The sequence below is a fragment of the Xenopus tropicalis genome, chromosome 6 (genome assembly GCF_000004195.4).
Source record: "Xenopus tropicalis strain Nigerian chromosome 6, UCB_Xtro_10.0, whole genome shotgun sequence".
Lineage (NCBI taxonomy): Eukaryota > Metazoa > Chordata > Amphibia > Anura > Pipidae > Xenopus > Xenopus tropicalis.
In genome coordinates this window covers 53,036,185-53,060,626 of record NC_030682.2, presented here as the reverse complement: position 1 = coordinate 53,060,626, position 24,442 = coordinate 53,036,185, and the positions used below count along the sequence as shown (strand labels likewise).

The 24,442-nt window shown below is 37.6% G+C and overlaps 1 protein-coding gene across 1 annotated transcript in view; it reads left to right on the top strand.

Annotated features, from left to right (window-relative positions):
* The window catches only part of kif15 (kinesin family member 15), a 44,377-nt gene that overhangs the window by 4,478 nt on the left and 15,457 nt on the right, over positions 1-24,442 (top strand). The window contains exons 3-18 of the mRNA XM_012965518.3: positions 1,960-2,146; positions 4,868-4,944; positions 6,014-6,051; positions 7,185-7,282; positions 7,733-7,912; positions 10,309-10,518; positions 11,636-11,761; positions 12,546-12,668; positions 12,870-12,993; positions 13,796-13,884; positions 16,299-16,508; positions 17,207-17,384; positions 18,403-18,544; positions 19,544-19,685; positions 21,685-21,882; positions 24,150-24,257. Coding sequence (XP_012820972.2) covers positions 1,960-2,146; positions 4,868-4,944; positions 6,014-6,051; positions 7,185-7,282; positions 7,733-7,912; positions 10,309-10,518; positions 11,636-11,761; positions 12,546-12,668; positions 12,870-12,993; positions 13,796-13,884; positions 16,299-16,508; positions 17,207-17,384; positions 18,403-18,544; positions 19,544-19,685; positions 21,685-21,882; positions 24,150-24,257 — 2,230 coding nt within the window. The remainder of the gene's footprint in view (positions 1-1,959; positions 2,147-4,867; positions 4,945-6,013; positions 6,052-7,184; positions 7,283-7,732; positions 7,913-10,308; positions 10,519-11,635; positions 11,762-12,545; positions 12,669-12,869; positions 12,994-13,795; positions 13,885-16,298; positions 16,509-17,206; positions 17,385-18,402; positions 18,545-19,543; positions 19,686-21,684; positions 21,883-24,149; positions 24,258-24,442) is intronic.

Below are 24,442 nucleotides of genomic sequence, written 5' to 3'. Positions count from 1 at the left end.
ACTGGATTGCTGCTGCCCAGTAATTAGTAGGGGCTAGAGAATAAGGTATTTAGACCCTTAAATCTTGTTACAGAAGTGGAATTACACAGAAATATAGAAAAAATGATAGATTGTCCTGAAAAAAAAATGATGTATAGTTTCCCTGTGCAAACTAAAATTACCCCTTGTGAAATGGCATATGAAATGCAAAATCCTGCTGGTAAAATCCTTATTCCAAAGGCTCATGTAGTTTTGGGACTGAGTTTGATGGCACCGACAGATTTACAAAGAGGTAAAGGCAGATTCATAAAAAAAACATAGGGAAAATGACAAACTCTGAAAACTGTCTGCTTAAAAGACAAATTCACAAAAGTGGAGATAGAGGTTTGTGAATTAGGTGGAAAATCCCACAAATCTATCTTCAATATTTTTCTCAAATTTTGTGAATTCCCCCCATCAATGGGGGAATTCACAAAAGTGGAGGTAGCCCTTTTTTGGTTGTTCAAATGACATTTATACAACGTTTTAACGACATTTTTTCCCAACATTTTTCCCCGACATTTTCAAAATGGAGTAAAGCTCAGTGTAACTGTCCAATTCTAAGCTCTGCTGTTTGGTTTCCCCCAGTCTCCATTTCACACCTAAGGTAGGGGCCCATTGGGGGATCATTAATATTATTAATGGGGATTAGCAGCCTATTGTTAGGGGACAAGTTTCTGTCTCACCCTAGAACAATAGGTGCAAAAAGCCTCATTAACATTTTATAAACAAGTAAAACACTGATTAAAAAAAGTTTAATTTATATCTTATATATAAAAAGTTTTTACCTCACATTTGCATTGTTATGCTGGTTTTAGCATAATCAGTGAGGCAATAACAACATTTTGTGTGAATATATTGTAAACATTTTTATTAAAAGGAAAAGTAAAGCCTCTCAGGCAAATTTTTAGTTTTAGCAGCAGTGCCCCCTCTTTAATCACTTATCTGTGCCCCCATAGCATGTCCAGAACTACAGAGCTGCTTCACAGCATTGGCCCCCACCTGTTCCCAGTAGCCATCTTGGTGGCACATACACACTGGCACCCAAACTGGGATATTGGGGTACAGGGTTGGACTGGCCCAACAGTGCACTGGATAAAAACCCGGTGGGCCCTAGTCCTGTTGAACCTCTATTCACCGGGCATGTTGGTGTGGGGGCCGGATTGCTGCTGGCCAGTAATGAGTAGGGGCTAGAGAAGACGCTATTTAGACCCTTAAATCTTGTTACAGAAGTGGCATTACACAGAAATATAGAAAACATTATAAAGCCCAGATTGTCCTGAAAAAATGATGTATAGTTTCCCTGGGCAAACTAAAATTACCCCTCAGGAAATGCCCCAAAGTGAAATGACAAATGGCATATAAAATGCAAAATCCTGCTGGTAAAATTCGTATCCCAAGGCTCATGTATATGTGGGACTGAGTTTGATGGCACCAACAGATTTACTAACGGCTTAAGGCAAATTCATAAAAAAAAATGTTGGGAAAACGACAAAATCTGAAAACTGTCTGTTTAAAAGACAAATTCACAAAAGTGGGGATAGATGTTTGTGAATTAGGTGGAAAATCCGACAAATCTGTCTCCACTTTTATTTTGTCGGAATATCACCACTTTTGTGAATTCCCCACCTTGTGTCTTGCTCAAAACTATTGCTATTGTTTCCCCCAACTGGAGTGCAGGCTCTATTAGCCCCCACCTCTGATGGGGGAAGCAAATTTAGGGTGATAGGTGCTCTTTAAGTCTGCTTCCTGGTTGCTACAGTTACTGACTCTGGAAACTATGTATGTGTTAGGAAATAGGACAGAAAGACGAAACATTTTGCAAGGTTGTATCTGTATAGCCAAAGTCCATATTTTACACCTGCTAGATTAAAAGATTCTGTTAACCTCATTATTTACATTATAGCAAAAATAACTTGTGCATACTTTCCCTTTCTACAGTGCTGAAGGGGATGCTATTAAAGTTTTTGTCCGGATCCGTCCTCCAGTGGAGGGAAGCCTGACTGGAGTGGATGGGGAACAGGGTTTATGTCTTACAGCCCTATCTTCCAACACAATCCGCCTCCATTCCAAACCTGAGCCAAAAATATTCACCTTTGATCATGTTGCAAATATAGATGCAACTCAGGTATGCGGTTTGCCGTAATGATATGCTAATTATTTCAGTCTAAAAAATACAGTATAGTATGTATTCATATCCCACATAGGTGCCTTTGAAGAATTTACAGCAGTGTTTGAAAATGTATACTATCTAGATCTTGTCTGAAAATGGCATATATTTATGTATGGTGTGGGTGGATATATATATTTGTAAATGTGAAGTTATGGGTGGATGCCAGTTAGCGAAGGAGAAAGAATCGGCGGATAGGCGGCTCTTGATAGTCGCAGTTAGCAGAGGGGGAAGGCGTGCCCTGAATGGGAGGGAGCGGGTAGGGGACTTAAGCTTGGCTACTCCTTACCTGCCGTTTCTAAGCAGGCACATTCATATTTAGTAGCGTCTTTGGGGGAACTGCTAAGATCGCTAAAATAATTATATCACGGCTGCAGTTGATATCTGCGGTCGCTCTTCGGGGATGGTGGTTGGAGCTGGGAGAGTGCCTTACTGCTAGCATATGAAAGCGGGCCACCTAGTGGACGCTATGATCTAGTATTTTTGATTGTACTGCATTGACGTTATGACTGTCTTGAACATATTTGTGATTAAGGTAAAATGCCCCCACGCCTTATGTTGTTCCTACAAGCTTAAGGTTAACTAGTGACCTCTATCTTGCCCCTTATAACAAGTATAAATTGCACGCACCCCGCCAGAAATCTATTTTTACTATAGCGCTGGTTGTGTATGCACCTACCCCTCCCTTAAGTACTTTTCATACTAATAATACTGTTGCCACTTGGTGTAAATAAATGAAATTTGTAAAATATACATTGATTAATTGGATCTGATAAAAACTAATGAAATCTGTAATATGTACATTGATTAATCAGCAACAATTTATAATTGAGGTATATGTCGCACACTATTTTATCAGGTGTAAATAAATTAATTTTGTGGAATCATGGACATTGATTAAATGTGAATATCAAATCAACGAATGAGTTGTGGATTATTCATTCCAGCCATATGATTGGTATAATAAATTGCAATAACTAGGCACTGATTTAATGATTATTATTTATTTAATCATTCATATACGCTTTTAACAATATGTATTAAATGTTAAGTTTTATTCATTCAAATACAGACAAAGCACTAAAGTTTCTTCTATTTTTGTTCTTTATGTATAACATACATGTGCTATGCGCGTGTTCAGATATTGAAAATACTTAAAGGGACAGGATACAGTAAAATGAATTTTAGTATGATTTAGGCAGTGACAGTTTTCAACTGGCGTTTAAATTACTCGCTTTCTAGCTGCCTCTCTCTCTGTCTCTCTCTCTCTCTCCCTTATTTTTTGATATTTCCCTGGACAGCATAGTGCTGCAGTTCAGATACATTAAATAAACCATTTTAGGGTGAAGACACAGAGAGCTATTTAGTAGCAGCTAAAATGCCAGAAAATTCCCTGCCATAGACAATACTGATAATTGCATGTGCTAAAACACACGTATCAGTAAATTATTAGTATTGTCCATTTTTGTAGCTACTACTAGTAGTTCTGTGTGTCTTCACCCTTAGGGTAAGAACCCACAGAGTTTTTCAGTCGCCCACGATAGATCTCTGTTATGGCGGGCAACTAACCACTCCGAAATGGCTATCCATCAGCAACAATAGGAGTCTCTGATGGAAAGCCCTTCGCATTGCTTTGGTATTCCGAAGTTGCGTGGAGTTGGAAAACGAAGCAATGCAAATGGATTTCCACCAGCAACTATTTTTGCCGGTAGAAAGCCATTTTGGAGCAGTTTAGTCTCCCGAGATAGCAGAGGTCTATTGTGAGCAACTAAACCGCTCCATGGGTTCTTACCTCTACAGTAGTCCATCTCTGTGCATTCCTGTTTACAGCACCATTGTCGCTGATAGATAAATTCTGTAATTGTGCATTTACATTATATCGCTTAAATGAAATGTCACCCTGTTAATCACTTTAATACACAACTGCAGCTATTCTCTAATAGATTCTCAATCTATTATTCTCGAATAGATTGAGAGTTTGCTATCTGACCTAAGTTCAGCCCACATCGTTCCCCATATTTCAAAGATCACATAAAGGTCCACACATAGGTTTACATTTTTGATTGAAGCTAGCTATACAAATTGAGGTACTCTTATCTGGTGTCCTTGCAGAGTGAACATATCTATGCCTAATTTGGCCTCCCACAACAAATTAAGCTGATCCACACAGTGGCCCAGGGACCAATGATTAAATCTGGCTTGATATTTGTTTTGCTTTTAAATTCAAACCAGCTGGACATGTACCTGGCCAATTTTCAACCAGATATTAGTTGGTCAAGTCCTCCTAAAAACCCCATGCAAGGAGAGAATAAGTTTCCAAGGCTGTCTGGAGGGCCTGAGTTAGCAGCTTTTATTGCCCAGTATATGGCCACTTTAAGGAGAACATGAAAAAAGTTGATTTTGAAGGGAAGTACCAGAAAATAGCTGTGCTGGCATACCGTATATTTATGATATGTCTTGGCACAGGCTATGTGAAGTCCTGGGTATGAAAAATGTATGGGCCTATTGTTGAACAATGTCCTCCATTGCTGCTTTCTTTAGTATTTCTCTTGAGGGTTGATACAGGGACCTTGTACTCTGCATGGTGACTGGATTTTATTTATTTATTATGATATCTGATTTGACATTGTTTAAATACAACACAATGCTCTTTTATTTCTATTTTTTTTCCTTTTTCAGGAATCCGTATTTTCAAGTGTGGCAAAAAATATTGTTGAATCTTGCATGAATGGGTACAATGGGACCATCTTTGCTTAGTAAGTTTAAATAAATATTAAATAAAAATGTAATTCCCTCTTCATTATTAGGTTACCAGGGCACTGATCTGATTTTTGAAAGCCCCATTGAGTAGAACAACCTTTTCAAATTTGTTTTGGTAATGAGTAGATCATAGTAGGCTCCTATGAGTAAGTGTTATGAGAACAAACAATTACTATTACAGCTCCAAGTATATTCCTTTATCCTTTATAAACCCCATTTTTTCTGCTTTGATGTTTATAGGGTTTTAATATATGATTCTTTACTTAGGTGAAGAATGATTTTAAAGGTCGCCTATCGCCCCCAATTTACCTGTAGGAAGTTGATGCACGTTGTCTGGGTGGGAGATGCAACACTTTAAACGGCTGTCAGCGGGTTTTGTCTGTTGTCAATACCAACCATTTTACACTGGTCTGCACAGCCATATCTTGGTATGTGCATGGACTAAGGGCCTGAGCATGCACCTATTCCCATAGATTGAGGCACTCATTTAATACAGTTGCGTTGCTTTGGGTGCCTTGCAATTTTTTACTTGGGCAAATACTTATGCAATTGAATATTCAAATTCTCACTTTATTTTGTATATTGCCATTGAGTTGAGTTGTAATTGATGCTGCTTAACATTTTGAGATTTGTTATGTTGAATCCTGGTATCCAGAAAAATGCCTTTACTACATGTTAAGAGGTAAAGAGGCAGTGGTGGGGTTTTATAGTAAAAGTAGTGTTTGGCAAGTCAGATCAAAATGCTTTGTACAAAATGTTTAAATATATAGCAAATAATGTACTCCCTATTGTAAAATGTTGCCATTTTGCTTTTAAATGATCATGGATCTCCTCAGTGACTTCTAATATCCTCATATTTTATAAAAGAGTATACATTATTTATATATAAAAATATATATTATATAATATTTCAGTGAGTCATGTGACTAAAATTACATCACTAAGCACATTTATTAGGATATAATTTTACAGGATATTCGTGGCTCTTGTGCACTATAAAACAATTATCAAACAATTGGATTTTAGCCAAAAGTCTGCTTACATTGTATTTATTTTTTGTTATAGTGGGCAAACTGGCTCAGGGAAGACATTCACCATGCTGGGTAAGCTGGTAGTTTTTGTTATATTAATATATTGCATCCTTTTTGCAACATAACACAAATTCTGTAACAGCCAAATAAATTCTTTTTTTGCTGTTTTGTTTTTACCTTTGTAAAACAGAGCAAACCTGTCTGTTAAAATTTCCCCCTATGGTTCTTAAATATTAGTGGGTGAAGCAAGAATTTTTGTTGCACTTTTTTTATTATTTTTAGTACTTTTCAAAGAATTGTCATTAAAAAGGAAAGGCTAAGTCACCTGTAGAGAGCATTTCCTTCTTCCGTATGTCTTCTGCCGGCAAAATCCCTGGGCCGGCGCATGTGAAAAGCCGACTTTGTTGTTAAAGTTTGGCTTTTCACTCTAATGCACATGCGCAAGCACGCCATCGCAGAAGAAGGAATCGCTTGCTGCTACCCCGGGCTGGTGCGGTTCTCTCTTAACGGGGGCACCAGCCCGGGGTACAAGGTAAGCGATTAAAGTCACTTGGGGGTGCCTAACATTTTGGGCCCCCCCAAGTGACTTAGGCTTTCCTTTTCCTTTAACCTTACTAACAGTCCCTTGCTGGTCTGAAATGTTTTTTTATTTTGCCTCCTTGGTTTGGTGTACAAACAACTTGATGTGTTTTATATCTTACACTGGTGCATGACACATGTCTATGCTACTGTATTTCTGCCAAAAGGAAATAGATCATGTGTTCTGTTATTGACTCCACGTAAAGGAAAAACTACATGTGCCATTATCCCTGGGTCAATTGAACATGTTACATGTCCAAAACAGGTATAAAAAGTCTGAATTCCCCTGTCCCCAACAACTCAACAGAAACCACTCAGTATTCCTTAGCTTTAAAAAGCAGCTCTACTTTTTCAGCCCTGGATAAAAGTTTGTGTATTGGGACAGTCAGCCCAGCTCCATTCCTGGTTGTCTTTGCTGATATAGAATATCACCAATATTGTCTCAGTGATTCAGTATAGAAAACGCTGTCATCAGAAAATAGCTGAGCTGATTTTTTTTTCAATGGCTTCTTGCTTTTGTACTCTTTATCAGTTGGTTACTCTTATTTATCTTTCATTTTTGTATTTTCCTTTTCTGCATACTTAATAATTCTCTTAAATGGTGCCATCAATGTTTTTTTCTACAGGGCCTTCTGAGTCTGATAATTTTACACACAACCTCAGGGGAGTTATTCCTCGGAGTTTTGAGTATCTATTTTTCCTAATTAATCGTGAAAAAGAAAAGGTATGTTGCAAACTTAAGCTCTTGGAGTATTTTATTTTATCATTCTGTCCTTGTCAGGATATTGGATTTCTGGCCTTCTAATAGGTTTTATTGCAAATACTTATTACATTTCAACAAATGACAGTTCTTGTGTAAGCACTAGTCTTTCATTAATCCGCTGTCATAACAGTCCTCTTATTGTTCCAAGAGTCATAAAAGTATTATAATACCTTGTTTGCCACTGGTCCAATTAAAAAAATTAGAAAGTAAACTGCATTTTTCATTCCCGTTTGTGGATCTCAAAACTAGGGTTGAGCTCAGAAAGGCAGAAAATCTTTGATATAAAAAAAAAAGGTATAACAAGTATAATTATTTTGATCATCTCAATAAGTATAATTATATCTTGACTTTTTTTTTTTGATTGCACTGTTCCATAAAATAAACTGGGTGGTGTTTTTTTTTTTTCCCCAGGCTGGAGATGGCAAAAGCTTTTTGTGTAAGTGTTCTTTTATTGAGATCTACAATGAACAGATATTTGATCTATTGGATTCAGCTTCAGCAGGACTGTTCCTAAGAGAACATATAAAGAAAGGAGTGTTTGTTGTAGGAGCTGTTGAACAGGTGGTAACTTCTGCTGCTGAAGCATATCAGGTAATTGATTCAGAATTAACAATGTTATTTTATATACAGTAATGTGCACATATATAATGTGTTAGAATGCTGTCTGCTGTGTAAGCTACCCAGCCATGCAACCAGCATTTCTCATGAGCATCTCATGATTATAAACAGTTGCTAAGCAGTGTGTTCCATTTGTTCTTTTGCATGTGTATTAACACGTGGAAAAATGCAGAGACAAATCCAAAATTTTCTTAAAAAATTGAGAAATACAGTGGCTTGCAAAAGTATTCGGCCCCCTTGAACTTTTCCACATTTTGTCACATTACAGCCACAAACATGAATCCATTTTATTGGAATTCCACGTGAAAGACCAATACAAAGTGGAACGAAAATCATACATGATTCCAAACATTTTTTACAAGTAAATAACTGCAAAGTGGGGTGTGCGTAATTATTCAGCCCCCTGAGTCAATACTTTGTAGAACCACCTTTTGCTGCAATTACAGCTGCCAGGCTTTTAGGGTATGTCTCTACCAGCTTTGCACATCTAGAGACTGAAATCCTTGCCCATTCTTCTTTGCAAAACAGCTCCAGCTCAGTCAGATTAGATGGACAGCGTTTGTGAACAGCAGTTTTCAGATCTTGCCACAGATTCTCGATTGGATTTAGATCTGGACTTTGACTGGGCCATTCTAACACATGGATATGTTTTGTTTTAAACCATTCCATTGTTGCCCTGGCTTTATGTTTAGGGTCGTTGTCCTGCTGGAAGGTGAACCTCCGCCCCAGTCTCAAGTCTTTTGCAGACTCCAAGAGGTTTTCTTCCAAGATTGCCCTGTATTTGGCTCCATCCATCTTCCCTTCAACTCTGAGCAGCTTCCCTGTCCCTGCTGAAGAGAAGCACCCCCAGAGCATGATGCTGCCACCACCATATTTGACAGTGGGGGTGGTGTGTTCAGAGTGATGTGCAGTGTTAGTTTTCCGCCACACATAGCGGTTTGCATTTTGGCCAAAAAGTTCCATTTTGGTTTCATCTGATCAGAGCACCTTCTTCCACATGTTTGCGGTGTCCCCCACATGGTTTTTGGCAAACTGCAAACGGGACTTCTTATGGTTTTCTGTTAACAATGGCTTTCTTCTTGCCACTCTTCCATAAAAGCCAACTTTGTGCAGTGCACGACTAATGGTTGGCCAAACGATCGGATTATTATTTTTTTTACCTAAATGCTTCCCGATATCGCCCACCCGTAGGTGGGGATATCGGGGGAAGATCTGCTCGTGTATGGCCACCTTAAGCCTGCTTTAAATTTCTCAATAACTTTATCCCTGACCTGTCTGGTGTGTTCTTTGGACTTCATGGTGTTGTTGCTCCCAATATTCTCTTAGACAACCTCTGAGGCCGTCACAGAGCAGCTGTATTTGTACTGACATTAGATTACACACAGGTGCACTCTATTTAGTCATTAGCACTCATCAGGCAATGTCTATGGGCAACTGACTGCACTCAGACCAAAGGGGGCTGAATAATTATGCACACCCCTCTTTGCAGTTATTTATTTGTAAAAAAATGTTTGGAATCATGTATGATTTTCATTCCACTTCTCACATGTACACCACTTTGTATTGGTCTTTCACGTGGAATTCCAATAAAATTTATTCATGTTTGCGGCTGTAATGTGACAAAATGTAGAAAAGTTCAAGGGGGCCGAATACTTTTGCAAGCCATTGTAGGTTCAAATCGTTTGACTCAGTCTTGAACAACGGTGCATGTAACCTTTATTTGAATCCTAGCAGCCAGATAGTGCCTGGAGAGATGCTGACCAAAAAGCTACAGTCCAAAACATTAGTTGCTAACAGTCTCCAGACTGACAAGTCCAAAGGACACTTCTCTATTCTCATTCTCCTGGACTTCTGTCCTATTCTCTGGATATCTGTGATCGGGCTGCATCCTGGTTCTCTTCCTACCTTTCTAACTTTTCCTTCTCTGTGACTTTTGCTAACAAAGCCTTTCCCCAATTCAGCTTAACGTGGGAGTGCTTCTTTACTTGGCCCTCTGCTGCTCTCCCTGTACATTCATTTTTTAGGAGACCCTATTTCTTCATTTGCTTTTAAAATGATAATGTCACTTATCTGCAGATGTCATCCATATATATTTAGACACCCCTTCACTGACCACTGATGTTCAAACACAGATCTCTAACTGCCTCCTAGGTTGAACCAACTGCAAACCAAACTCATCCTAGTTGTCGCAGAGATTATTCCAATAGTTTCTATTTTGTTTTAATGTCCTCTGTGTCCAGCACAGACCCCCACTCATAACATGTATACGAATATAAGAAAATGAGTTATCGGGCTTCCCCATATTTAGTAATCTCTTGCATGCTCTGCTACATTCATGTGACTTATATACCTACATTTTTCTATACTAGGTTCTGTCCATGGGTTGGCGAAACAGGCGTGTGGCTTCTACCTCAATGAACAGAGAATCATCCAGATCGCATGCCGTTTTTACTGTCACCATTGAATCCATGGAAAAAACCAATGATATAGTTAACATCAGATCCTCACAGCTCAACCTGGTAGATTTAGCAGGGTCAGAAAGACAAAAGGACACTCAGACTGAAGGAGTCAGACTAAAGGTCAGTGAACAGCTAAGATTGTTTGGGCAGTTCTGATTAACAGTGCATTCACTTTTAGGGCCGTGGCAGACGGGGAGATTAGTCGCCCTCGAAAAATCTCCCTTGTCGCGGGCGACTAATCTCCCCGATATGCCATCCCACCGGCTTGAATATAAATCGCCGGTGGGATAGCATATGTGGCGCCGCGATTTACAGAAATCGCGGAAGTTGCCTTGAGAAGGAGAATGGCGCCGCATATGCCATCCCACCGCTGATTTACATTCAAGCTGGTGGGATGGCATATAGGGGAGATTTGTCGCGGGCGACTAATCTCCCAGTCTGCCACGGCCCTTACAGCTTTCTCTACTGTGTTGCTTGTATCTGGGTAAACAGGTTAACTATTTTTTCTAAAAAATATATATATATATATATATATATATATATATATATATATATATATATATATATATACTGTATATACTCGAGTATAAGCCTAGTTTTTCAGCACCCAAAATGTGCTGAAAAAGTCACCCTCGGCTTATACTTGAGTCGGGTGCGATGGGTCCCTCTAGACTACCACCCTCTCTCCTTTGTGTGCAAATTAGGCCACCTGCACCTGCAATATATATATATATATATATTTATTTGACTTATTCTTTATCCACTTTAATTTTTTTTTTTTCTTGTAGAGGTATGGGATTTGTTATCAGGAATTCTTGGGATTATGACTGGTTTGCTGGATAAGGGTTTATTCTGTAATTTGGATAAGGAAACCTTTAAATCTACTAAATAACATTTAACAATACTTTAACACAATTGGATTGTTTTGTCACCAATGTGGATTTATGCAGTCTAATTAGGATCAAGTACAAGCTACTGTTTTATTATTACAGAGAAAACGGTGGTAAAAAATAGCTCAAAATGGTGTTAAGAGAGATGGCCTGCCTCTAATTCAGAGCTTCTTTGGTATCTGTTTTCCCATACCTGTAATATAACAGGACTTCAAGTTTAAATTAATTATGTGATAAATCTAGTGAGTAAAAGCTAAATATTGTACCAAAAACATGGGGAATTACTTTCTACTAGAGCTGACATCTTTAAATTTAAAATAATCGTAACATAATCTTTTCTCCTATAGGAGGCTGGAAGTATAAATCGTTCACTGAGCTGCCTGGGTCAGGTAATAACAGCCTTGGTGGATGTGGCAAATGGCAGACAGAGGCACATTTGCTACAGAGACTCTAAACTTACATTTCTCTTGCGGGTAAAATTACTTTTTTCTTTTATGTACAGTATGTATATGCACATTCATCTATATATCTACATTTGTATGTTAGAAAAAAAAAAAATGAGTATATATATTATATACACACATTATATACACAGTATGTGTGTGTGTGTGTGTGTGTATATATATATATATATATATATATATATATATATATATATATATATATATATATATATAGATATATATATAGATATATATAGATATATATATATATATATATATATATATATATATATAGATATATCTATATATATATCTATATATATCTCATATATGCATAACTAGAAAACGTAACATTTAACACAATGTTTAACATAAACAATAAATATAATAGCCACAGTGATGGCACATGGGCTTTTTGTTGTCTGTGGGAAATCGCGCCATCCATAGGTGATAAGTGGTAGAATACCTTTTCACTGGTGTCAATTGCCAAAAGGAAAAACGTTTACAAGGTATTTACTCACAATTTGTCAATGTTTAATGTTGTAGCTTTACATTGCTGAGCACAGCAGCAAGAAAAAAGAGCTTTAGAAAGTGCCAGTGGATCTCGCAGTTATGGTTCCATTTACACAAAAAACAGAAAAAACAGTGTTTGTATAGTGATATTCGGTTTTACCCAACCATAGCCCTGCAATGGATAACATGCATTTTGATTTTACAAGCAACATTCAACATAATGTCTAGAGTTTGGAAGTTATCAAGGGAATTGGATCTGAAGGCTATACTCTGTATTTACATGAGTGATTCTTATTATCAGGATTCTCTTGGCGGCAATGCAAAAACCTTTATCATTGCAAATGTTCATCCTGGATCGAAGTGCTTTGGGGAAACTTTATCTACTTTGCAGTTTGCACAACGGGCGAAGTTAATTAAAAACAAGGTAATTTAATGCTGTATAATTAAAGCTATGCTTAAGAATCATTTCTAATATTTTATAATTGAAAATTAAGGTCACCATTTGGGGGTTTCTTATTCAAAATAAAGAACTGTATTGTTTGTAGTGCCAAACAGACTTTAACCATTGCAGTGTCAATATAGGTTTTAGAATTAATTCCGTTTTTGCTGCTTTCCACACCCTTAGGCTGTTGTTAATGAAGACACTCAAGGGAATGTGAGTCAGCTGCAAGCAGAGGTGAAGAAGCTGAAGGAACAGCTTTCTCAGCTCCTTTCCGGACAGATGCCAGGGGATATTTCTGTTGCCAGAGGTGAGAGTAAAATTCAAAAAGAGCTCATTGCCTGTGGAACTCCTTCACCTGCAGTGTTGTGTGTGGCATGATAATGATGGCTTCCAGCTGTCACTACATAAATAATTTGTCATAGCTCTAAATGTCATTTCTATCAATAGACTGAAATGACACTTCTAAATTTAATTATAAAAACTGCGCAAATACTTTTTTTTTTTTTTTTCCCCAGTGCTACAACTTTGTTACTGTTAAAAAGATACTTAACTATAGATACATGATGGTATAATAAATTGTTTGATTGTGCCATATGTGCAGAAAATGTTATTGCCAGGGAATATCTTTATGTAGGGGTTTGCTACTAATGTAAACACATGGGCTGGGCCAGCATCAGAAACTCCATGAACTCTCTGGGGATCTGTACAAACAGGGAATTTAGGGCCTGCTGTACTGAATACTGCTTTTCAGAGACCCAAGAATGACCATACCCAGTAAATATTTGAGTCATGGATCTACCTTAACTGGATGTCCTTGGCATTAGTCTTAGTTTTTGCAAGAAACATGGGAAAACCAAATATGATAGCTTTAATTTGGCATCTTTTTAATCTTATCCCAGCAACCACATGACTAATCTTGACATTTTTATTATTGGGTCTGGGATCCATTATCTGGAATATTTGAATAATAATTATTAGAATGTTCATCTTGAAGGAATGAAAAAAGTTATGCCCCAGGTACATAATTTTAAAGCCACGCACGGTTTATTCAGTTTATTTATTTATTTATTTATTTATTTTTAAATTTTTCTGTCTTTTAAAATATCTAGCACCCTCTGTTGGTGATAACAATATGGACTATATGAATAACTTTATTGAAGCCATGATGCTTCTCGAAAGATCGGATAGTGAAAAAAAGGTAAGATTAATGATTTGACAATGATTTTCATTTTCTTAATTTTCGTTTCAATTAATACAAAGAACTCTGCATCAAAATACATTGAAGAGAGCACACTGCAGTATTAGTTAATTAAAGGTTAATATTTTTTATGCTTATGGTGCACTGCGTCCTGTGCCCCATCATTTATGACAGTGCTGTCCAACTTCTGTTGTACCGAGGGCCGGAATTTTTCCCACCTACGTGGTGGAGGGCCGATAATGGAAGCAAGTTTTGACCACTCCCCTTTTTGAAACTGCACCCACTTGAAACCACACCCATGTTATCACATGACCATACCCATATTAATGGTTGTAGTACAGCAAAAACCTGCCATACTCTGCCTTCCCTACCCTGCCTGTGTGTGCCATACTCTGCCTTCCTTACCCTGCCTGCGTGTGCCATACTTTGACTGCGTGTGCCATACTTTGACTGCGTGTGCCATACTTTGACTGTGTGTGCTACTTTGACTGCGTGTGCCATTCTTGGCTGGTTTGTGCCATACTCTGCCTGCTCTACCCTGACTGTGTGTGCCATACTCTGCTTGCCCTACCCTGCCTGTATGTGCCATACTCTGCTTGCCCTATGCTGTATGGCACACACAGGCAGCATACAGTGACACAATGCTGGCACTGCTCCTACAGTCTGCACAATAACTATATATTAAAAAAACTTTTTAATTGCAGTACCACCTCAGTATATGTTCTTTTTGTAGTGTGCAGGGTTTATTTGTGGGTTTCTACTGCTCCTACAGTCTTGTCTGAGGTGTGAACAGGGGAACAATGTGGGTGATTACAGTCTGAGCCTGAGGTGTGAACACTGCAGGGGGTGAACAATGCAGGGATTAAAAGGTATGAACAACACAGGGGATTACATTTTTAAACAATACAGAGGGTTTACAGCCTGAATCTGAGGTGTGAACCATGCAGGGGGGGAAGTTAATCACAGTACTGATACCATTTAAAGCTTACACAAGAGTAAGCATCAAAGCAGCCAGACAGGTGGGGGGCCACACAGAGGGGTCGCGGGCTGCCAGTTGGACAGCACTGATTTATGACATATATTTAGGCTTTCTGGTTGTACGTGGAGTCCCAAAGAAGTGTGCGATCAGTTCTGAGCCTTTATTTGGTGGCTTAAAAGATAAATGTCAAGGTAGGGGAAAAGACATTTCCACACGTTCTTCCTTAGATAGGAAAGGGATGCTAGTCTCAACATAAAAGCCACATTTTCATTTGCATATTTTAGATAAAAAAAATACTTTTTGTCTTTTGATTTAATTAAAATCTATGGTTTCTGTTATTTCTGCACTAAACCAGAATTAGAAGCCAGTTTCACTTTAGTAATCCCTGTCACTTAGAGAAGGCAGGGGTTTGTTTGTTTGTTTAAAGTTAGATAGGGAACTCTCAAGCAATCCCTGCTTATAATGGAAGGTCAGTAAGAATAGCACAACTCTCACATGAATACTTTATAATGGTGAAAAATATGGATTTTTTCTATAAAAAAAATTGGCAGAATGTAGTTTCAAAACAAGTTCTATTTATCGTATTAACTTTTGGCAACCTTGTATTTAGGTGTATACTCCCTTTAAGTAACATGGGGACAAAAGGCAGGTCCTCGTCTACTCCCTATACTGCAGGTTTTTATTGCAAATAAAACCACTGATCATGCCTCTATTTACTCCATACATACAGCTAGACATTTTTAAATGGCTGAAAAGAATGAAAAATATATTTTCAATTACACCTGTAAACATTTTCTCATTGCCCTGTACCTGTTTGTAAGCTGGGGAAGGGGACCTGGCTCTTAAAGGAGAAGGAAAGGCTTAAGTCACTTGGGGTGCCAAAATGTTAGGCACCCCCAAGTGATTTAACCGCTTACCTTTTACCCCGGGCTGGTGCCCCTGTTAGGAGAAAACAGCACCAACCCGGGGTAGCTGCAGCGAGTATTTCCTATTCCGTATGTCTTCTGTCTACTGAATCCCTGGCCCAGTGAACAAGCCGACTTTTTTGTTAAAGTTTGGCCTTTCACTCTCCTGCGCATGTGCGCAAAGGAAGAGGAGACGCTTGCTGCAGGTTCCCCCGGGCTGGTGCTGTTCTCTCCTAACAGGGGCACCAGCCTGGGGTAAAAGGTAAGCGATTTAAGTCACTGGGGAGTGCCTAACATTTTGGCACCCCCAAGTGACTTAGCCTTTAATCGCTTTATATTTATAACAATGTCCTCCTTGTGTGTATTTGCTATGCTGTAAAACTGTACAGGGCTGCATAAGCTAGGTATTATTCTGTTTAGCAGTTCATGCACAATCTTGCTAAGGCCAGCAATAAAGAAAATGACAATATGTACCATTTGAAGCACATAGTTTATGCAAAGTTGTAATTTTTTTTTATATAAAAACGCAGGCTTTGCTACAGAAAGTAGTCCAGTTGGAAGATCTCTGCAATAAGAAAGAAAAGTTCATCCAGTCCAATAAGATGATTGTTAAATTCAGGGAGGACCACATTTCTCGTCTTGAGAAGGCTCACAGGGAAGGACGGATTTCATTATCCAATAATGAACAAGATGACTTTATAGCAGAGCTTAAGGAGGAAATACGTACTTTAAAGGAACAGGTACCAGTACCAGGGGTAGTTTATACTTAAATTTCATTTATAGTGTGTTATAGAATGGCCAATTTTAAACAACCTTTCAATTGGTCTTTATTTTTTATAGTTTTTTTGTTTTGTTTTTGCTGCTTTCTAACTCTTTGCAACTTTCACAGGCTACAGTTTTATTGTTATTGTTACTTTTTATTCTTGTTTTTTTTTAATTAAAGTCCTTTCCTGTTCATGTACCAATCTCTTTCAAATTATTCTGAGGTAATTTAGACCCTAGCAACCAGATAACTATTGAAATTCTAGACAGGAGAGCTGCTGAACAAAAATTTTAAACAATAGCAAGAAGATTACTCTCTACACCATACAAAAGTTAAACATTAGGGAAATGGCACACGGGGCTTTTTGTTGTCTGAAATGTCCGAAAATACCCTTCTGTAGGAAACCACTGTAATTATCTCATGTATGTCTGTAAAAGCATGAACCACACAAAAACACAGTGGTCAGCAGTTTTCATGATTACACGCTTTCAATGACATGCATACAGCGACAACAATGCTTTTTTTATAGAGGCGTATTGTCATTTTTGTTGCCTCGTGTGCCATTGCCCTTTTGTTATTTTTACAGAAAATTACAGAAAAGTAGTGCATGCTAAAGCATAGGTGTAATTGTTTTGGCAATGTTTCTCATTTCTCAATGTATGCTTCTTTTGATAGGTTGAACACCATCCACGAGTGGCTAAGTATGCACAGGAGAATCATAGTTTAAGAGAAGAGAATAAGCGCCTTCGCTCCCTTCAGTCTGTCAAACGTGCACAAGAAGTCAATGCGCAAATGGTTGCAGAACTTGAAAAAGCTTTCTTGGAGGCATCTGCATCTGAAAAAGATAGACATGGTAATCATTCACTTAAATGTAACACTATTTACTTAAAGTAAGCAAATTTTACTTCTGTGAGAGGTTACCTGTAGTTTTCCCTTAAAAATGGACCCATGGTTCATTTTGCTTGGGTGCAAGATGGATATTATTTGTGTAAAAGTTGTGGGAAGCTGATTTCTTACCAGCAAATCCTCAAACTATGAAAATAAGGCATTTTCCATAAACATATACCAGGGGTGTCAAACTCAATCATATAAGGGGGCCGAAATCTAAAACACAAGCTAAGTCGTGAGCCAATTTTTTTTATTAATATACTTAGTAAGATACTAAGGAGTATATTTATCACAATGTGTAAAAAGTGGAGTAAGACATTACCGGTGATGTTGCTCATAGCAGCCAATAGATGCTTTGCTACTGTTGAAATCTGATTACTGATTGGGTGCCTTGGGCAACATTACTGGTAATGCTTCACTCTACTTTTTACACAGCATAATAAATGTACCCCTTAGTCTTAGTTACTATGTGAGGAAAATGGAAATTGATCAGGCTGGATCGTCAGACACACTCACCAAGGGCCACATAAAACAGCCAGGTGGGCCGGATTTGGCCCCCGGGCCTTGTGTTTGACATATATGACATATACTGACACTGCTCATCAGTCATATCTAATAGGCTCGCCATCTGTTGCAGGGTCTGCTTACTCTGTAGTTAATTAAGCCTGTCACTAATTCTTGCTGTTTTGATTGTACATAGCCAAATGGTACATAACCTGTTGAAACTGTAATATTCCAGTTTTCGTGACACTATGCAGATTATATATAAAATGTGTGTACTTGCAATTACATTCCTATGACTAATTATTTTTATAAACTGCATATTAATATATGATTAAATTAACATTATTTAAACTCTGTTTAAATTATATGATTTAGGTTTCAGGCATTATAAGACTTTTTTTTTTTTTTTTTTTTATTTTAAAGATAATTTCGGTAGTTTTGCTTTCAACTAGGCAAACCTGAATGTTTTCTTTCTTCAGTTGCACCATTGCACTCCACTCCTATACAGATGGACAACAACTCCTTGATGTCAGCAGCAAGAATGAGAGAACGAATGCTGCAACTTGAGAGTGAGCTGGCAACATCAAAGCAAGAATATGAAGAGTTCAAAGAACTGACCAAGTTAGTAGAAATGTGGATATTTCCAAACTGCTCATCTCATTCATTTAAATAATCTTTATATTTATGTTGGTAAACCTCATGAGCTTCTGTTATGTTATGAAGTTTGAAGCTCTAATACAGGTATGGGATGTGTTATGCAGAATACTTGGAACCTAGGGAATTCCAGATAAAGGGTCTGTCTATACCTTTAATTTGGACCAACATGATTTAATACTACTAAAAAATCATTTAAACATTAATTAAAGCCAACAGGATTGTTTTCCTCCAAAATTATATCTTCGTTGGGCTCAAGTACAAGGTACTGTTTTATTATTACAAAGAAAAAGGAAATCATTTTAAAAACTGAATTATTTGATTCAAATGGATTCAAAGATGACATTAATTCAGAGCTTTATGGATAAGGGGTTTCCAGATAACAGATTCTTTACCTGTATCAGGGAATGAGAATAGTATCTGCCTATTATGTATAACACATCTAAGTAACTATACATGAGTACATAATCATCATTTAAACATAGCAAGATACATATACAGTGAAACAATTTTACATTCCCTGATTTTAAGTTTTCCTGCATTTTACACCATTGTTTTGCGGTCCCACTAATATTTAACACACAATAAATTTCCCTCATTTTACATTTTCCCAGATTTTGCACCATTTTTTTCCTTGTCCCATGAAACACTTAAAATGGGGGTTCTACTACACATTTTGCTTGGCAGATGTGTTAAAGGCAGCTCATTAATATGAGCTTACAATGACCATAAAAAAGCTTATTAACCACTGTACTGTGTAATTATACTCTGGCAAACATCTGAAGTTAATAGCTAAGCAATAGCTAGGTACCAATGGAAATAAAGAGATTCTTTAAATTAATCATCTGACCGTTTAAGGATAAAGTTCTATTCAAATTAAGTAAAATAACCTTCTTTGATTATGTAGTTTTGCAAGCCAACCTTTGCATGTGTAAAATAGTATTCTTTATATATGAATTTCATTAGAAAGAAGCAGGTTGAACAAGAGTCAGAGCTTCAGTCCCTCATGAAGTCCAATCAGCATGTTGAAAATATTCTAGAGGCTATCAAAGCTAACAAGAGGCATGAGGTCTCACAGCTTAATCGAATGCATGCTGAAACAATAAAGGTAAGTCTAGTTTATTAAGAATGCAAAAATGTTTGCCCTCACCTTTGAAAAGAAGAAAGAAAATAGAACTGTTTAACCTAACTGAAAGTTTAATTCAAGATAGTGAGGTCTGTAAAGCAGTTAAGGCTCATCCATTCAATAACCTGGGACAGCGGAAACTTTCATCAGGTACAAGGAAGCAAATAAAGCATGCAAAAAAGCTATCAAGCAAGCTAAAATAGAGATGGAAAGGGATATTGCAGCTATGAGTAAAAAGAATCCAAAATTATTTTTTAATTATGTGAATAGTAAAAAAATGAAGCAAGAAGGGGTGGGAACTTTATTATCACGGGGGGGTACGTTGGTTGATGAGAACGGGGAAAAAGCAGAAATTTTGAACTCTTATTTTTCATCTGTCTATACATCTGAGGAGCCACCTAATGAAGGCTTCCCTTTTAATATACCCAGTTCTAGTAATTTAGCTACTGATGCATGGGTCACTCAGGAGGAAATTCAAAAGAGACTTGAACATGTAAAGGTAAACAAAGGTCCAGGACCGGATGGGATTCATCCCAGGGTATTAAATGAGCTGAGCGCTGTGATTGCCGAGAGCCGAGAGACTGGCGAATTGCTAATGTGGTGCCGTTATTTAAAAAGGGATCTCGTTCTCAGCCTGAAAACTATAGGCCTGTTAGTCTGACATCAGTAGTAGGAAAGCTTCTGGAAGGGGTAATAAGGGATAGGATAGTTGAATACATTGCAGTTCACAATACTATTAGTTTGTGCCAGCATGGTTTTATGCGTAACAGATCTTGCCAGACTAATTTAGTTGCCTTTTATGAGGAGGTGAGCAGGAACCTTGATGCTGGAATGGCAGTTGATGTCATCTACTTAGATTTTGCTAAAGCGTTTGATACAGTACCTCACAGAAGGTTAATGATCAAATTAAGGAATATTGGGCTAGAACATAATATTTGTAATTGGATAGAGAACTGGCTGAAGGATAGATTACAAAGAGTGGTGGTAAATGGAACATTTAAAATTAAGTTAGCTAAAGAATATCTTTCATGTTATACAAGGTTAGGAAGTGGCATCACTGCATCTTGTACATATTTTTTATTTTGTGTATTATTCTAGAAATTGTTTAGTTTTTAACTCACTTGATTATAAACAAAGCCTAACATAAAAACAAATAAAAGATACATGCAGAATTAATGACACTATCCTCAATATAAAATGTGTCTGAAAAAGGTAATGTATAGTGAATGATAATAGACAAAATAATATAAAAGCAGAATGACAAAAACTTTTATATTTTAAAATTGTATTTAACAGCACTATGTAACAGTGTAGGCGATATTAATTTAAACAGTAAGGATTACTTTTGATGTTGGGTTGCATTACTTATTGCGTGGTTGTAAAACCATGTGGCCAATCATCAAGGGCATTCCAGTAGGAATACAGTTATTGGATAATGGGGGCCAAGGACTGTACAGCTCTGAGTGTTGAGAAACATCATTGTATGGCCAAAATATTGTTTTAATAGTTTAAATGTCTAACAAGGCTGAATAAACCTTTAGGTAACTTAACTACTATTAGTTTTAATTTTAAATAAAATGAGGGTATCCAATCTTATTTGCTAATTTATTATTAACACTAATTGATAACATTTTTAAGGTTCATCATCCCAAATAACTTTCAATTTGACAGTTTGTTCTGAATTAATTTTTTTGTTACTTTCATTGTAAAATAATTACTATATCAATTAATGTTTCCTGAATTCAAGGGAGGAAAAGCCAGTGCCATGTATAACATTCTGCATCCCAGACAACCTATTGTTTTGGTTATTTCCCATTATAAATCCTAAAGGCTCATCAAGTGCCAAACAGGGAAGAGTTTTTCATTCAATTGGCTAATTGCGTCCATTATTAAGAAACTTTATTAAAGCTGCCCCTTAGAGTAGACGTGTTACAATTTTGGCGCTTTAAGAATTAACAATATCTAATTTCTGCCCAACCAGAATATGACTACTCCAACAAAAGCATACAATTTGAGATCGAGACTAGTGCCCCGTATGAGTCCAGATGCCATGCCAAATGGCCTGACAGATACACCCAAATCTGGAGATTCTCTGCATGACATCATCAATGAACCCATACCTCCAGAGATGAGTGAACAAGCTTATGAAGCTATTGCTGAAGAGCTTAGAATGGTGCAGGTGAGTTTAATTAAAGCAAAAAAAAAAAAAAAACAGTATTAATGATCAGCAAAAAATATTGCTGTGTTTTGCTTTATCTTCTGCCATTCATAAAATGTGATATGTATTTGTGCAGTTAATAGGGCAGCTGCATAGACTTGCCAGCTATTTCTTTAGCACTGTGTAATCAGGTATTTGTGCACAATAACTTTAATTTACAATAGTACTATTGTGACTTATGTGAAGTGCAGTAACCAGGATTTTATATATTGCAGTCATATTTGACTGTCTACCCCTACATTCTCAATAAACAAGAACTTAACAAATAGTAATAGTAGTAACAGAACAGATAAAAGCAAAGCACATTGATATAAGGAACACTTATTTATTTACTTTTTATTACTTATTCTTTCACTAGACCAAAGCTGAGTGGGACCTCACATTGGTCCATAAAGTTTACTTACTTAACCAATTATGAGAAAAATATGTAATATTTGTGACTAAAAAATCATCCAATTGTCTAATGTATCTTTCTCATATGTCCTGGAGGATACAGGAACCACGGGGTTAAATCCCTTCCCATCAAGAGGCATGACACTTGTTAAAAAAAAACCTAAGATCTTTTCCCCTATATAACCAATTCCACCACCAGGCACTCCGGTTTTAATTGTGTCCTCGCAAATTCAGGAGGTGGACAGAAATGCGGCCTCTAGATTCCCAGAAGGAATCTTCCGGGCCCCCTGCACCATTCCAAAAAGGTGGATGAATTAATTGCAGCAGTGTTAGAAGTGCTTAAGATGGATAAATCGACTTCTACATTTAAAAAGCCAAAAGGTGGCTCACATACTGGGGCTCACGAATTGGGTAATCCGCCACCAGTTGGATCCGACAGAGTGGGAACTAAACTCGGAGGTCTTCGTGGTCTTGCCAGGTGGGGCGAGCTGGACCTGGATCTCATGGCATGGGGTCACAATTAGAAGACAAACATTCATTGCAAGGGCAAGAGATCCACTAGCATCCGCTCCAACAGCAGTGCTGCCCAAGAGAATAAAGCAAGAAAGAGGCACTTTCATTGTGATTGCGCCCCACTGGCTGAGGCGGTTATGGATCACGTATCTGAAGGATCTTTCAGTCAAACAACCCATCACTTCACCACTTTGGGAGAACCTTCTTCATCAAAAGCCGATACTTCATCACAGTCCCGGGATGTTCCTTTTGACGGCATGGCTATTGAGAAGTCAATTTTGATCTGGAAGGGTTTTTCACTTGAGATGGCTCAAACCATGATTCAGGCTGGAAAGAATATCTTCCAAGGTCTACCACGGAATTTGGAAACTTTTCATTACTTGGTGTTCTGCTCGACAGGCAGACATTCTTTTAGTTCTACAATTCCTTCTTTCTCCAAAGAATGTCAAGGAGGAAAAGCTCTACAATCTGGATGTGGTGCGCTTTGCAAATGTACATGGATTGTACAGCTTCATTTCATAAGTTTGATTCACTATTTGCGGCTCCATCTAGCAACCGGAAAGGACTCCTAGCTTCCAAGGCCACGATTGCCTGCTGGATTAAGGAGGCAGTCCGTATGTCATACATTTCCCTGCAGGAACATGGCCTGTTCACTTACCGTTAAAGGAAAAGTAACACTAAAATTTTTTAAGTAAAAAATCTATTCTACCCTGCTCCAATAATTGCCCTATCCTTCCCAGCGTTTATTATTCTGACTGCTTTATTAGAAAATACATTTGCATCTGGTCATTTCAAATACAGCAATATGGCTATACAGAATCCACTACGTAACGATCAACATCTCCTCCTAGCCTTCCTTCTTTACAGGCAAACAATTTGACTTCCGGTTTTGGAGTCGGGCTAGGAGGAGATGTCGATCATCGCATAGTGGATTCTGCATCTTCTGGATTGCCATATTGGCGTATTTGAAATGACCGGATGCAATGTTTTACAAGGTATTTTCGAATAAAGCATTCAGAATAATAAATGCTGGGAAGGATAGGGCAATTATTGGAGCAAGGTAGAATACATTTTTTACTTAAAAATTTTTAGTGTTACTTTTCCTTTAAATCCTTTTCTCTCTAGTCCTGTGGGGGGGACAGGACCTTCCCCCCCAGAAAACAGGGAAGGATCTTTTTACAAGTGTCCTGCCTTCTGATGGGAGGGGATTTAACCCCATGGTTCCGGTGTCCCCCATAGGACTACAGAGAAAAGGACTTAATGGTAAGTGAAAATGCCTTTTTCTGGAAAGAATACACTTTTTATTTGTTTTGTTTGTTTAGGACCAAGTAACCGATCTCCAAGCTAAACTTGATGAGGAGGAAAGCAAAAATATAAAGCTTCAACAGCAGGTTAATAAGCTGGAACTCTGCTCTTCACAATTTCAAGAGGTAAAATCGGAGCTCCTGATTTTTTTCTTTTTTTTTTTTTTCTTTTACTCCTGATTTTTTTCTTTTTCTTTTACTATATGCATTACAAGTTGTTTAACATGCATTTAATGGACAAATTTGAAACTGCTCTTTCACTTGGCCTGTTCTAAGATCTATCTGCAATAATTAGTTATGTTATGGACATA